Raw genomic sequence first — 15,079 nt, 5'->3', positions numbered from 1 at the left:
TTTAGGTACACATGACTCCAATGAACATCAGTGGCTGTATTTCCTTGGGAAATTGTGTATTGATTTTGAAGGGCTCTAGTACTTTATAATCAGACTGCCAATGTGCAAAAGTGGAAAAGAGGTCTTGATTTCTACAGATGGTTTTTAAATCAGTGGTCCAAAAATAAAATTGGAGGTGGGTCTGGCAGCTTTGGCCATCAGCCATGCCTGAAACTATCCACACATCTATATGGACTGTCATTGAGTATAGTGCAGGACGAGGCCCTTAGTTTGAACCATTGTCCTCTAAGGCTGGTGCAAAGTCTCTGCATGAGAATTTCTGTCAACTTAAGGATGGTAACTCCTCTGAGTAAGGCAAGCAGGATTTCATCTCTGGTCCTTAGACCGATCTGAATTTTAAAATCAGTGCTCCAGTCATTTAAAATTTACTTTTTAAACAATACATTTACATTTAAGAAAGACAAACTGTACTTACAGACATCAAGGTTAATGTGATGTGAGCACTTAAAGATCCCAGGGTGATGCAGATCTGGGTGTTGTAGTTGTTGCAGACGGCCTAATACTCCGAGTCGCATTGGGCAATGCCATCCAGTCTGTACTTGGACCAATTATCGTTATGTATCGCGGTGCTGCATTTTGGTCCAAGTCTGCCAATGGTACGTTGTCATGGTATAATTCCCCACTCTGAACCTTAGCGTCCAAGAGCTGGGGTACCAGCATGAATTCCTCTAAGCTTGATTACCAGCTTAAGACCTGTAGCACTGCCACCAACCAGGAATTCCAGTGCCTGGTACACTCTGGTCCCCAAAACCTTGCCCGGGGAACCCAAACCCAGACCCTCTGGATCTTAAACCAAGGAAGAAAACCCTTTCCCCACCGTTGCCTCTCCCAGGCTTCCCCTCCCTGGTTACCCTGGAAGACCACTGTGATTCGAACTCCTTGAATCTTAAACAGAAGGAAAATGCACCTTCCCCCTATCCTTCTCTCTCCCTCTCAGACTCTCCCTGAGAGAGAAAGTAATCCTAACACAGAGAGAATTTAGCCTTTCTCTCCCCTTCCCTCCTTTCTCCCCCACCAATCCCATGGTGAATCCAGACCCCATCCCTGGGGTCTCACACCAGAATAAAAAAAACATCAGGTTCTTAACAGAAACTTTAATTAAAGAAAGACAAACAGTAAAAATTATCTTTGTAAATTTAAATGGATATATGTACAGGGTCTTTCAGCTATAGACACTGGGAATACCCTCCCAGCCTAAGTATACAAGTACAAATTAAAATCCTTTCAGCAAATAACAAATTTGAACGCTTTCCAGCCAAATGCACATTTGCAAATAAAGAAAACAAACATAAGTCTAACTCGCTTATCTTCGTATACTTCCTATTCTGAACTTATAAGCGCTGTATTGGAGAGATTGGAGAGACACCTGGTTGCACGTCTGGTCCCTCTCAGAACCAGAAGAGAATAACAACCAAAACACTAACAGCATACCACACAACTTCCCTCCCCCAAGATTTGAAAGTATCCTGTCCCCTGATTGGTCCTCTGGTCAGGTGACAGCCAGGCTCACTGATCTTGTTAACCCTTTACAGGCAAAAGAGATATAAAGTACTTCTGTTCTATTAACTCCTACTATCTGTTTATGACATACGTATTTTGGCAGCCAATGTGGTGGCTTAATGAACACAAGGGATCTTTTAAAGAAATACGTACAGTTGTCTAGTTGCTGTAGTCAGTGCAAGAGTGACCCATTGCAACACAACCTCATTCCTTCCCCTTGATTTAATGGGCTAGATCTTCAGCTCACGTAAATTGGCCTAACTCCATTGACTTTAATATTCTTTTTGTGACAATGTGTGAGAGCACAAGTGCTGTTACAGTTGCCATCCTTTTATGAATTGTATGCAACTGTGCCAGGGGGTTGCTGGCCCCTTTAAGGGGAGCCTGAACCCGTGACAAGCTAATTTAAGGGGAATGACAGTTCCCCTATGTAGGCAGTTAATGGAATAATGAGCACTGGAGCTTGATAAAAGGCCATCAAGGCTCAGTTGCAGGTAGGTGCTCACACAAAGAGAAGCTCTCCTAAGGGAAAGCCGCTTCCAGAGAAATGCAGACCCCCCCAAAAGGGGACTGTACACCCCCCTGAACCCAAGGAGAGAGACTTTATATCAGGTTTATTTGAATTTAATAAGAAAGAACCCAACAGGGGTATTATATCTTATACTCACTTGGATGGCGTGGAATTCTTAAGGGGCCCTGAGAGAAGGGAAACTAAGGCAATGAGTGACTCTGACACCACACTAGGTCAGGAGGGAGTGCTGCAGGGCAGGCATGCTCTGAGACAAACTGTCATTGGAACTGGTTTATGCAAATAACTAGTAGATACATGAAAGAATGTATAACATTGTGGAATGCCCATTAAATAGATAATGGCCCTATCTAGCAATCTGGTGGTCATCTGCAGTAAAGTGCTGAGTCCCATCAACTAGAGTTAGGTGAAAATGTTTGTGTTTTCAGCAGCAAATGTTTGCAAAATTCAACTATATTTTAAAAGGTTTTTTTTTTGTTTTTCAAGCAGCTTATAAAAAGGGTTAGATTTTTCAAAAATTTAAATGAAAATTTTCAATGAAAACTTCTGAATTTTGTTCTGCTTTTTTACCTGGCATTTTTCAACTAGCTTTTCTCTCAAATCCCAACTAACGGCTTGATCATGCAGACCGTTATTTTTGTGCTTTGGTTATTGAAGTAGCTGCATTGACTTGACTTGAACTTGGATGGATTATATATAGATTGTGAGGAAGAGTTTGTGAAATCAATACCCAAGTCAGGGAGAGTTCAGGGCCTTGTAGAAGAAGGCCCATTTATAACCTCTTGAAATCAGCGTGATTTACAAAGCCAAACATGTTTTTTTTAAAGGAATGTAAATAATGTGAGTGATATAAGTATGTATGTGTTAGGTATACTTTGTCCGGCCTCTGCATGAGGAAGTGCCTAGACTAGATGACCGTTCGAGGTCTCTTCCAGCCCTACATGTCTATGATTTTGTAATGGCTTTACTTGTTCTGCAATTAGAGTTTCTTCTTTTAATATTTTGACTGGAACTCATTTCACTTTCTTTTTCTGAGCATTCACCTTGTACTGTATCAGCATATATTATTTGTGTCTAATCCAAAGCCGACTGATGTTTGTGGTAAAAGTCCTATTGACCTCAGTGGGCATTGGATCAGGCCCTTATATGAGAAACTGGCACTAAAAAACAGCATGGTTTTCTCTGTGAACACAGGTTAACGTGAGCATCCAAATTCATCTTTTTACTAATCCTTTTTATTGGCCTCCAGATTTTTCCATTCAAAGGGGGAAAAAAAAGGGAGTGATGAATCTTCTGTAAAAAGATCAAAATTTTTATTTGATGAGTGGGATTTGGCATGTGCTGGAAACAGCAGGAATTGGTGTTTCTATTTTGTTGTTGCTGTGGGAGAATGGAACAAAATAAAGGCTACTAATATTTTATTAACATCCCAGTTTAATTCTGTCTGTTGGATAAATGGTCTGTACTACCATAAACAAATCAAAGCAGATGTATTCCACATGCCCTCAGTTCAGATGTAGGCAAAGTTTACCCATATGGTTGGTACGGAAAATGTCTGTATAACCCTGAAAATTATGCTTAATTAACTTCATGTAGACTACATACCCTTGAGACCTGTTTAAAAACAACAGTTGTGGAAACAAAGAGAACCTCTTTTATAAAGGTAATTTTAAGTACTGTGCTAAATATTAAAACAAACTTCATTCAATTTGATGAAAAGACCTCACTGATATTATTACTAGATATGATCCTAACCTGCAAAGTGGATCCCAGATCTAGAGCTTAACTTCCCCAAAGTGTGGGAGTTATTCAGTTTAAGGAGTTTTCCTTCTGGGGCCATCTTAAATACAGGCATGCATTAAGCAAAAAAGGTGCACAAATATTTGATCAAATTTGTAACTGAACTACAATAGCTTCAGCCATGCGCATATGCATTATAGTGTTGTCTTTCTGTGAACATTTGAGGGGTTGAATTTTACTGACACAACCATTCACAGAATGGCACCTGCTTAGCTGCATTGATGAATAACCATAGAGACTGATTTTAAACGTACCCATGCAAAGATGCGTCCCCTCAAGGAAAAACAATACCATGTAACTTATCTGACCAGTTACAAATAAATCTGAGTGTCTACCATTTTACAGAGGTATGCCTCATCGTGATAATATCTGAGCATCTCCCATTAAATAAAAGAAAACAACAAAACTCTTACTCCTCATCATGTGCAGGAATACCTTAAAAAGTAGTGGAATTCTTTTTCTTCTTCTCACTTCTCCCTCTCACCCAAACGTGTGGGCTCTATGAAGAGCAATGGTAAGGAAGCTAAGACAAAGAAACAAGGCTTACATTTAGTCCTGAAAATTATGAAGAGACTTGGAGCATCTTGAACATCAAGTATTCATGGTAAAGTAATCATGATCAATCCACAGGGATGTTTATTTCATATTCAAATATATTGACTATTAAAAATAAACCTGAGAGAAATTATGTGCCCATGGACAATCACTATGTTGGAAAGAGGGATTTGGGGGGATTTTTATGGGGTAAATTATTAGTTGCAAATTATTTACCCAGCTCTGCTTTATTATGAGTTTTATGTAATGTCTTTCTAATGTGATGCTGACTAGATTTCCTTTCTTTGGTTCAGATTATAGGACTGGCCCGTGCTTCACACTGGTAACCAATCAGATGTGCCAGGGACAGCTCACTGGAATAGTCTGCACAAAAACCCTTTGCTGTGCAACAGTTGGGAGAGCTTGGGGTCATCCCTGTGAAATGTGTCCAGCTCAGCCTCATCCCTGCCGCCGGGGTTTCATTCCAAATATTCGCACAGGAGCCTGTCAAGGTAAGCTAGGTGCAAAGTTTCACCAAGAACTGCTAAAATTATTAATGGCTTAATCTTGATTGAGTTACATTGCTTTGTATAACCTGTCCTAAGCCATTCTCTGCTGTATGTGGGAAGAATGGAAAAACGATGTCAGATACATTACTTTATGGTTCACTAAGTGTATGATGTTCAAGTAAGTGCACTAGTAACTTAGGTCATGTGAGAGCAGCCAGGTTCTTAATGAATTTTTCATTGCCAGCAGCTCCTTCATTTGACTGGATAGTGTTGTTTCTCTATACACACATTACCACTCTGAGAAGGAGTTTGTTCTGTTTCAAACTGTACTCAAGACAGACAGAAAACCAAACCTGTGAAGATGTTGTTCTCTCTGCTTAGCTTAATTTTTTTTTTACTTCAATTTGTTGGCATTCGGTTTGGTCTGTATGTCTTGTCTTTTGAGCTACATTCATCTAACCTGGAGAAAACTGCATGTCGTGCCATTTAAAATGCCCAAATTAAAAATAGCCTATTGTACATTTTAAACAATTTTAGGAAATACATTTGCATTTGGTTCAAATTGTAAAATCCACCCAGATGTTGCTTGCTTCTTTCTGAGCATGCCTCACCCTAGAAAGTCCTTACGCTGCTTTTTTGGCTTTTATTCTAATACTTCCAGCTGTACAAATTCTTTTATTGTCTGGATGTCTGGCAGGAAACAGGAGAAAGTTAACAGGGGCAGCCATGTACTGAACTGGTATGGATTATAAATTCCCAGGACTGTATCTTTCGGACTTGTTCATTTAGACCTCTCTAACATATTTTGTATTGTGAGAATAGAGAAGATAAATATTATAAATCTATTACTAATTTTATTTAATCATGAAATTCCTGTGAAGAACTTCAAGGCATTCCATTGCATTAAAACATTTAGACATCTTGTACCACAGGCCAAGTCCTGTCTGGTGCCTGCAAACAGGCCTGATATACCTCTAGATGGACACATGTTAATGCTGCTTTTGTGGGATACACGTGCCCATATTCTGACCTGAGACGTCCTAAGGCACAGTCCTCTCTCCCTGTGAAAGAGCAGGGAGAAACCGTGTAGACAGTTGAGTATTGCACTCATTGGCAGGTCAGGGACTGTATGTGCATAAATATTTGACCCCTGCCCTCAGCTCTCAGGCTGCACCTTGTTATACCTTTCCATTGTTTCTGTCACAGGAAGGCTGCAGAGCGACCTCTGATGGTTTGTATGGTCCAGAACAAGGCTGCTTCTTCACACTGCAGGTTTCTTAGCACGCAAATACATGCAATGCCAATCCAGTTTTGGCTCTGTAGGTTTGACTTGTACTTCCAATTGATCTCTTCTCTTGTGTCCATACTTTTAACAGACCAGCTATGGAACTATGTATTATCTTTATTCTTCATGCAATTGTATGACATCCAGTCCTCTTTAAATCAGATAACTTAAATGTCTTCAATCTTAGTGGATGTTATTTCACATCCATATTTGATCTAAATAGTAAAATGAAAGCAGGTTCAATAAAATCCAGGCTTGTTCACGCAGGTTCTCTGAAGAAAGAACACGTCTATGATGTTTGAGAGTCAGTAAGATAAATGGACACACATTTAAGATATATAATATAAATAAATATGTCGAGAAAAATACAAAATTGTTGCCCACTGTTCAAATCTGCTCTTTTTCTGTCTATCTGGCATATTTTAAAAAATGCGGGAAGTTAAATTAATGAAGTGTCATGGTTGAGATGTTAAACACTTAAAAATCAAGAGAATCAAAGATGTAGGATGAGATGTTCAAGTGTTTTAAGTAATTTACGAGCACAAGTTCCATTGGCTTTTAATGGGATTTATATTCCTAGATCACTCAGGTGCTTTTGAAAATCCCATCTGTAGCCCCCACATGAATCTCAGCCCTTTTTGTAGACAAAGTAATTTTGTGTTTGACATTATGGGCCAGATTGTGGCTGGCTTTGTGGTGTTAACAAAGGGCAGACAGAGAGTTTTCTCCATCTTGTGTCCCTGTGTATAAGCCAGTAACAGTGAGGAGCACAAGCACTGCAATCATCTAGTTTTACCAGCAGCAATAGATTCCCCAAGTTGAGGCTAGAAGACAAGGATTGTGGAGGTGTGGCCAGTGGGAGGATCATTCTGAATGCTCCCACAGATGGTGGAGTTCAGGGTCTGACTTGCACTACCGTACAGCTCCCAGAAGAATTCTCTGAGACCTCCAAGACCTCCCACTTCTGCTTTGCTCCTCCTCCCTTCCACTTTCCAAAGCAGCCATTGCTGAAAGCCATAGTCTAGCCAGACTTTTGCGCCTTAATATTTATGTGCAGCCTTGCTGTGTTAAGATAGATGTGGGGACAAAAAATGGAGATCCCTTGAGATGTTCACATTTCATTTCCTTCCCATAAAGTGCCATCAATTTTGTAGTTTCATTTTCTTAAAAATAAAGATTAAATATAAGGAGGAGGAAAAAAAGGGAAAGTAAAAAGCTACATCAATAATATTGAAGTACATTGTTCATTAATGTCAGTCATGGATTCTTAAACCAGGTCCTAACCACCACTTATTTAAGAGTAGTTGGCCCGTTGCGCCATGGGAGTGAAGAATAAAAACTCCCCATCAATAGTAGGCTGAATACCACAGAGAACAAGGGTCTCTCCCACAGGTTGTAGCTTGCAGCTCTTTCGCTCATCCAAAATTTCTGCATATGCCTCATTCTGCATATGCCTATTGTACATGCCTGTCAAGATTTTCAGATTTCGATGTAGTGATTTGTGGGTGCCCAATTTGAGAAATCTTAAAGGGTCCTGATTTTCAGAGGACAATGTTCCCTGTATTGAAAATGCCCCGAATGTTTTGAAAAACAGAAGTGAATGTAAGAGCAATAAGCTGAAACGGTGAAACAATAATAAGCAAGCAATTTCTTATAGAAATTTTTTTAGAGAATTGTAATTAATCACTCTTTCTATAATGTAATTACAGAATCAATCTCTTCACGGGCAAGAATCATAATATTATGATGGGATGAGCAACAGATTTAGGCATATTTACTTAGTTTCTGCATGGACAAATTGTTATGGCTCTTTCTGAGGAATGAATTAAATGTGGGTGTATTTCCTTTATTATATGATAGATGTGGATGAATGCCAAGCCATCCCTGGGATCTGTCAAGGGGGAAATTGTATTAATACTGTTGGATCTTTTGAGTGCAAATGCCCAGCTGGACACAAGTTTAATGAAGTGACACAAAAATGCGAAGGTAAGAACTTTCAGAACTTTCATCTCAAAGTAAGTGGGGCGGGGGGGATCTTTGGTTTGATGCCAGCTTTGTTTAGAAGATTGTCACAAATGTTCCAGTCTCTCTTATTTCCTTGAGTATGCAAATGATATTGCACACAGCACATATGAACAATACGCCTTTCTTCTTCTAAACCAGAGAAAATATTGGCCCTGCAGCTTTTTCCAGTTTTATTCATGTAATATTTTACAGACTTAAAAACTCAAGATACATCTGAATCAAATTAAACATGAAAACAGAGAGTATTTATGAACTAATATTTTGCTTTAGAAATATCTGAGGTACATGTCTTTGCACAATTTGATTTACAAGAATGCTTATTTGACATGCAGGATCCAATTTTCCTCTCTTTACTTAAGGTAACACTCCATTTGACATGAATAGGAGCTTGACTTGAGTAACAACTGCAAGATTAAGACCTAACTGTCCTTGGAAGTTATATATTTTTTGTGTTTTTTCTTTTCTACTTTAGATGAAGTGTTTTGTCTTCCTTTATCACTGCTTTGGTCCTCGTTATGTAGATGAGTGGCAGATGGCAGTGCAGAAATATGCATTACAATCAGGAGCTTGGGCAAAGGAGGCAGGACTAGTGGCAGAAGCTTGGAGTCAGGGGTCAGAGCCAGTGTCAAGAGTCAAGCAGAGGCTGAAAACTGGAGTCAGAGTTTGGAGTCAAGCCACAGGTCAGAGCTGGAGACAGAGTCAGGAATCAAGCTGAGTGTCAATACCTAGTATCCTAGTCAGTGTTGGGGTTCTGGAGGTTGATCAGGGGTCAGAATCCAAATCAAAGCCTAGGTCAACACCAGGAGTTCAGAAGCAGGGCAGTCATGGCAGCTAGCTAGGGATCCACATTGTTGCCTGGATACTGCTTGGTACACCTCATGGGCTTCTGTAGGGTCAAGCAGCCTATTAGGGATGGCTAAGACAACTGTCAGTCAGATCACTTGAAGTGGAACTTCCAGTGGTGTTCAACTTCTGTGTATTGTGGATCACAGGGAGCAGCCTCGTTACAGCTGCCCTTGGGTGGCAGCATGGAGATGCCAGTCACCTGCTGACCCTAGAGGCCTGGGTGCAAGTCCTGATGAGAGACAGCTCTAGGTTTTTTTGCTGCTCCAAGCACGGCAGTCAGACAGCCTTTGTCGGCGCGCCTGCGGGAGGTCCCTAGTCCCGTGGATTCGGTAGCTTGTCTGCTGGAGGTCTGCCGGTCCCGCAGCTTCAGCGTACCCGCCACTGAATTACTGCCAAATCCGTGGGACCGGGGACCTCTTGCAGCGTGCCGCCAAAGGCTGCCTGACTGCCATCTTTGCAGGGACTGGCTTGGCACCTCCTCCGGCTTGCACGGAGGCACACGAAGCGTGCACTGGTGCCTGGAGCCGCCGCTGGTCTTGATGATCCTTATAGTTACATGATCATGGGGATTTTACTGCTGCTTAATGCTGACTTGACAATATTAACTCAGTTTTCTTCTTAAAATAATGTAACTGGAAAATGGTATACTTAGAGCTTTCACCATCAGGGGGAAAAAAACAGACCCTGAAAATGGAAGTCCTCCCCCTCTTTCATCCCAAGCCTTACTGAGTAACACTGTAGCTTGATCGTTTACCTTGAAGTCTATGACAATTGTCTCAGCGGCTTTAGTAATGCAGGACTGGGCCTCACATGCTGCTGCGAAGATCTGAGGCCATGAGGGTTGAGGGCACTTAACATCTTACAGACTCCAGTCCTTAGAAAAGATTTCTTTCAGATTAAATGACAAGAGGATGATTTCCAAAGCTTTCTCATCCCTCTTTGGTTGAGTTGTCTAGTTATAAAAATGCTTGTTTCCAATGTATGTTACTTAACTAATTTGGGGCCCAATCCTCATACCAGGAATGGCCCTAGCCATTTTGCCAGCCTGGGTGGAAAATGTTTTTGGCACTACCATGCCCTGAGTGGCAGAGAAAACAAACAAATAAATACCCGGCCATTCAGATCAGTGCACGCAAAAAAAATAAAATAAAATAAACCCTGAGGCCACAGTAGGTCAGCACCCCCTGAAAGCTGGCACCCAGCGTGGTCCCCCTAGAACTGACCCTGCCTGATACTCTTACTGAGGCTGAATAGCTCCTTACTCCACAGGTGATTCAATTCAAATTGGCTTCACTAGGGCACTACTCAGTGGAAGCGGGTGCATCAGAATATGGCCCAAGGAGAATATCAACAGTAGCATGGTTCCATGCAAGTACTGATCCTCCATTTCTTGCTCACACAAACTCCCATTCATTTCATTGGGAATTTTGGGCCCACAAAGGATCCAGAACTGGGCCTTTAAAAGATGAGAGTTGACTACACAGTCCAATAATGTGCATATGGTTTTAATTTATTCCTCCTTACCTATAGCTTTTTTCCTGACAATGTTCATTTAGGGCAGTGATACTCAGACCACAGTGGTTGAGGAGCCAAATTAGCAATCATCATTACCCAAAAGAGCCACAGTAGTATGAAGTATCAGAGAGGTAGCTGTATTAGTGTGGATCTGTTAAAAGCCGCAAAGAATCCTGTGGCACCTTATAGACTAACAGACATTTTGGAGCATGAGCTTTTGTGAGTGAATACCTACTTCGTTGGATGCATGTCAGTAGTATGAATTCATTGTTTCATTTACTATAGTACAATATATTCATATTAAACAGTATGACAGGAGAAATATTTAATTTATATATATTCTCATAGCAAAATGAATGACAAAGTATTGTTGTTTTATCAACCACAATCGTTTAATAACTTAGTAAAAGCATCCTGATTGGTTATTAATTTAGATTGTCTGATTTAATTATTAACCAGTGTTTTATTATCATGTGCTGCAAAGAGATGCGGAAGATGCATTAAAGAGACACTTGGGGCTTGCGAGCCTCAGACTGAATATCACTGATTTAGGGTGTTACGTTTAAAATAGATTCATGTTAACAGAAGTGGGAAACCAGCTCTACATTTTTCAAAAGTGTTTAATAATTTTGGGTGCCAACTTGTAACATTTAGAGGAGCCTGATTTTGATAGACACTCATCCTCTGCAAATCATCCCTCTTTCAGGAATTTCAGATTGGGCCCCCCAAAACTGAGGGGCCCAGAATCATTAGTCATTTTTGAAAATTTGGAGCACAGTCATTTAAAAGGTAAAATCCTCATTTTGAGTAATAAATATCTTACAAACATTTTAGTTTAATTGTAGATTATGGAAAGCCATTTTGTAAGAATTTGCATACTGTATGTTTTTCACATTGGCTGCTGGTGGTTTGGCTTTCCTTCTGGGGGATAGAGCACTGAGGAGATGGAGAATAATAAAGACTGAACTTGTGTCTTGTGAAATATTAATAATTGCAAAACTGAAACATGTAAACATAGACATCCCAGCAAACACCGCTACTGCAATTTTCAGGCCCTTCAGTGATAGGAAACTCCCACCTCCATATGCTGTACCTTGTGTATCCTGTGGTTACATTGCAATGAATGGAAATTCTGTTCAAGACTGCTACAGAGACGTGCAGGTTCTGACAGCAGTGAAGAGTCTGCTATATTTTCCTCAGCTAGGTGTTGGTCCATGCTTCAATCAGCATGCATATGTGATCTGAAAAGTTAATGGAACATAATCACAATATTACTTAGTTATTTGTATTGTTATCAGCCTCCCTCGTTGAAGAACCATGGGGAATGCAGATACCATAGGTAGAATGCAGTTACACACGTTGAAATTTTGCCAGGACTTCTGGGCTAACATACTACTTTTAAGAGACGGCACAGGATCATTGTGTGACGGGATCCCTGAGGTACAACCTGGAACTGTGGGACCGCTGTGCCACCTTAACTCTCCAGTCTGGACTATCAAAATTCTTTGCCAGTAACAAGCAGCGAATCCGTCCAGGTGCTGTTATTACTCAGCTACCAGCATGCAGAGGCAAGCCCAGCTAAGTAGCATGAAGGCTCCCCAAGCCCCTCTTGAACCATACACAGGGAAACACTAGCAAATCTTAGAAGCCCCCAGACTTGCACCTCAGGAATATACCACCTTGAACTCAAGCTCTTCTCTTGAGTAGTGCAAGTTTATTAACTAGTTCACCACTTCGTCAAAGGAAAGTGGGCATGCACCAGCCTTTGTAAACTGAGCAGATTTCCCAAACTCTTTAGACAAAGTCACTGGTAAAGATAAAACATTAAAATAAGTTTATTGACAATAAGAAAGATTTTAAGTGATTATAAGTGGTAGGCATAAAAAGTCAGAGATAGTTGCCAAAGAAAATAAAAAGTAAGCATGCAATCTAAATCCTGAACCTTATTAGGCTAAGCAATATTTGGATCAAGCAGTTTTTCTCACCCCAGGTAAGTTACAAATGGTAATACAGACTTTCCCTTTAAACCTATGACCAGTCACCTCAGTTTAGGTCTTTGTCTTCCCTCCATTCTTGTTGCCTTCAATGTAGGTGGGGGAGGAGAAAGGTAGTCACATGATGCCATGGTCCCCTATTTTATATCCTCAGTCCATGTGCCTGGAAAATACTAACCCAGACATGTCCTGGTGGGCCTTGCTGAGTCAGAGTTGAGCAATCCCCCGACCCCCACATCCCTAGTGTGCAACTCTCTTAAAGAATTGTAAATCCTTTGTTTACAACTCCCCTGCTGATTAATGGCCATTTAACGCCCTCTTGGGCACTGGTCACCTCCTTTGTTGTCGTCACTGGAGAACTAGCAGTGGGCAACTCCCAAACTCACAACATATTTCAATAACAACCATACAGCAAAATCTCATAACTTCATGCACACTAACAATATACATATTTTGACAGAGCAATGGGTTTCAGCAGATCATGACCTTTCCTATGATAACTTACATGGCATGCTTTGTATGGAATATCACAACTAGCCCCGATAATGAATACGGCGATTACACGGTGCTACTTCGGGGTGCAGTGTGTCACAATCATTAATGACCATGAGTTACCAGGCAGGCCCTTGGATTTAGGTTTCATTTAAAAGACCGAACTTCTAGTTACCTGCTGCTTCAGCATTGTGTTGAAGTTTGATTTAATAATGACAGAATTTTCTGACAAATTTTGTATACCGAAGAGGAGAGTGGCTTTTAAATATGGGCATATCTATATGGTTTTTTAATCCAAAAGGATCTCTAAGTGCATTACAAACAGTGCAAATATTTATGCAGGAATCACTTTGTTGAAAGGGTGGTCTGTGGGTAAAGTCCTGGATAGGGACTCAGGATACCTAAGTTCAGTTCCAGGCTCTGCCGTGGACCTAATGTGTAGTCTTTAGCAAGTGATTTAATATTTCTGTGAAGCAGTTCCCCATCTGTAAAATGGGGATGATGCTTCCTTTTCCCTACCTTTTGTCTGTTTAAACTGGAAGCTCTGTGAGACAATGACTGATTCTTATTAAATGATTGAACAGTGCCCAGCACAATGGGGCCTACTTTCAAATGGAGCTGTGGACATGACTGCAATACAAATAATTAAAAATAACACTTCAGCTCCCTCTGGTGTGAAATGAGATGGCTGTTGAACAGTTTACAGCATCATTACACCCCATTTCAAAATACTGAAGGGACCATATAACTAAGCACAAAATACTTTACTCAAATTGGAATCATTTTTAGGATACCCCAAGGATCAGTTATCACCACAGATGGTCAAGTCCTTGGTTCTACATCTTGTCTGTTAAGTAGCATCTCTGGTAGCCCTAATGCCGTCTCTGGCATTCGTACTGTAGATCTGGCTCAGCTGTCTACTGACTCACCAACACTATACTTCCCACAGTATGTATCTCTTCCATGGAAGTCTTCCATCCAAGTTCTGATCAACTCTGATCTTTCTTAGCTTGTGAGACAACAGAACTAGTTGGAAAGCCAAAAACCTTTTAGCTATTGTGCTATTTACCAGCACAGGTGATGAAAGATTAGATTTAGAAAATTAAATATTAGATTGTTTCACTGATTCATGCCATCATCTCCATTTCAGTTTCACTAATGCTAAGCCAAGTAACTTTTTTTTTGATGGTGATGATGGGGGATAATTCTTTCTGCAGTGACCTTTGTGTCTGCAAGTACCTCAGACATACTTACCTTTATAAAACTTACTTGCTTAATAATGACACTGTTATTTATATTAATGTCAGCAGTAATATAAACAGTGAAATGCTGTTTGGGTTAGGCTCAACCTAAAATAAAGAGTGGTGATTTTGCTTTTAAAAAGGTCAGAGTCTATATAAACAGTGGCAACACTGAGTTTAAACAGTGGTGAACTTGAGTCAGAAGATACTTGAATCAGATCCATTTACAACTGCATTTTTCTCTGTTAATTAAGTGCTTTATTCAGACCAAAATTCAATTTCCACATTTTTTTGTTTGAGACATTTAGGACTCCTGTGGAGTATAACCCTGGTGCAGAAGCCAAAGTGTCTCAACACTGCTCCCAGGGAGCTCAGACTCAAGCTTTGACAACGCCCTTTAAATAGCACTGAACAAGAAGTCACACCTGTCCGATACACCAATGTGTGGAATGTGGCCCACACAAATGACATCATAACAGCTCACTGAGATGTTTGGAAGAATGCATTTTTGATGGTCATGAGGAGGCTTTTAGAATGAATCAATCTCTATATACTCTTAGATGGTCTGTACTCTCCTAGCAGAGAAAGCAGATCTCACTATAGGATGGTTTAAACTAAACACCTGATTCTCAGGCTGATAATGGCAGGAAGCCAAATGAATAACATTTATTTTTTCTTACATTGACACCTCCAAGGAGATGTGCAATTGAGATCCTCTCTATTTGTGCTCATTAAAGACCCTGTGGGAA

General features: G+C 40.5%; 1 protein-coding gene and 1 long non-coding RNA gene across 2 annotated transcripts in view; one reads left to right on the top strand and one right to left on the bottom strand.

Moving 5' to 3' along the window:
- The window catches only part of FBN1 (fibrillin 1), a 221,881-nt gene that overhangs the window by 76,863 nt on the left and 129,939 nt on the right, over positions 1 to 15,079 (top strand). Inside the window, exons 7-8 of the mRNA XM_032762923.2 lie at positions 4,738 to 4,935; positions 8,078 to 8,203. Coding sequence (XP_032618814.1) covers positions 4,738 to 4,935; positions 8,078 to 8,203 — 324 coding nt within the window. The remainder of the gene's footprint in view (positions 1 to 4,737; positions 4,936 to 8,077; positions 8,204 to 15,079) is intronic.
- Positions 8,400 to 15,079, bottom strand: part of LOC142047327 (uncharacterized) — a 28,405-nt gene continuing 21,725 nt past the window's right edge. Inside the window, exon 3 of the long non-coding RNA XR_012656559.1 lies at positions 8,400 to 11,844. This is a non-coding gene — a long non-coding RNA (uncharacterized LOC142047327). The remainder of the gene's footprint in view (positions 11,845 to 15,079) is intronic.

The sequence above is a fragment of the Chelonoidis abingdonii genome, chromosome 9, assembly GCF_003597395.2.
Source record: "Chelonoidis abingdonii isolate Lonesome George chromosome 9, CheloAbing_2.0, whole genome shotgun sequence".
Classification (NCBI taxonomy): Eukaryota; Metazoa; Chordata; order Testudines; family Testudinidae; genus Chelonoidis; species Chelonoidis abingdonii.
The sequence above is the reverse complement of the archived record's forward strand: the minus strand, read 5'-3'. Positions and strand labels throughout refer to the sequence as shown.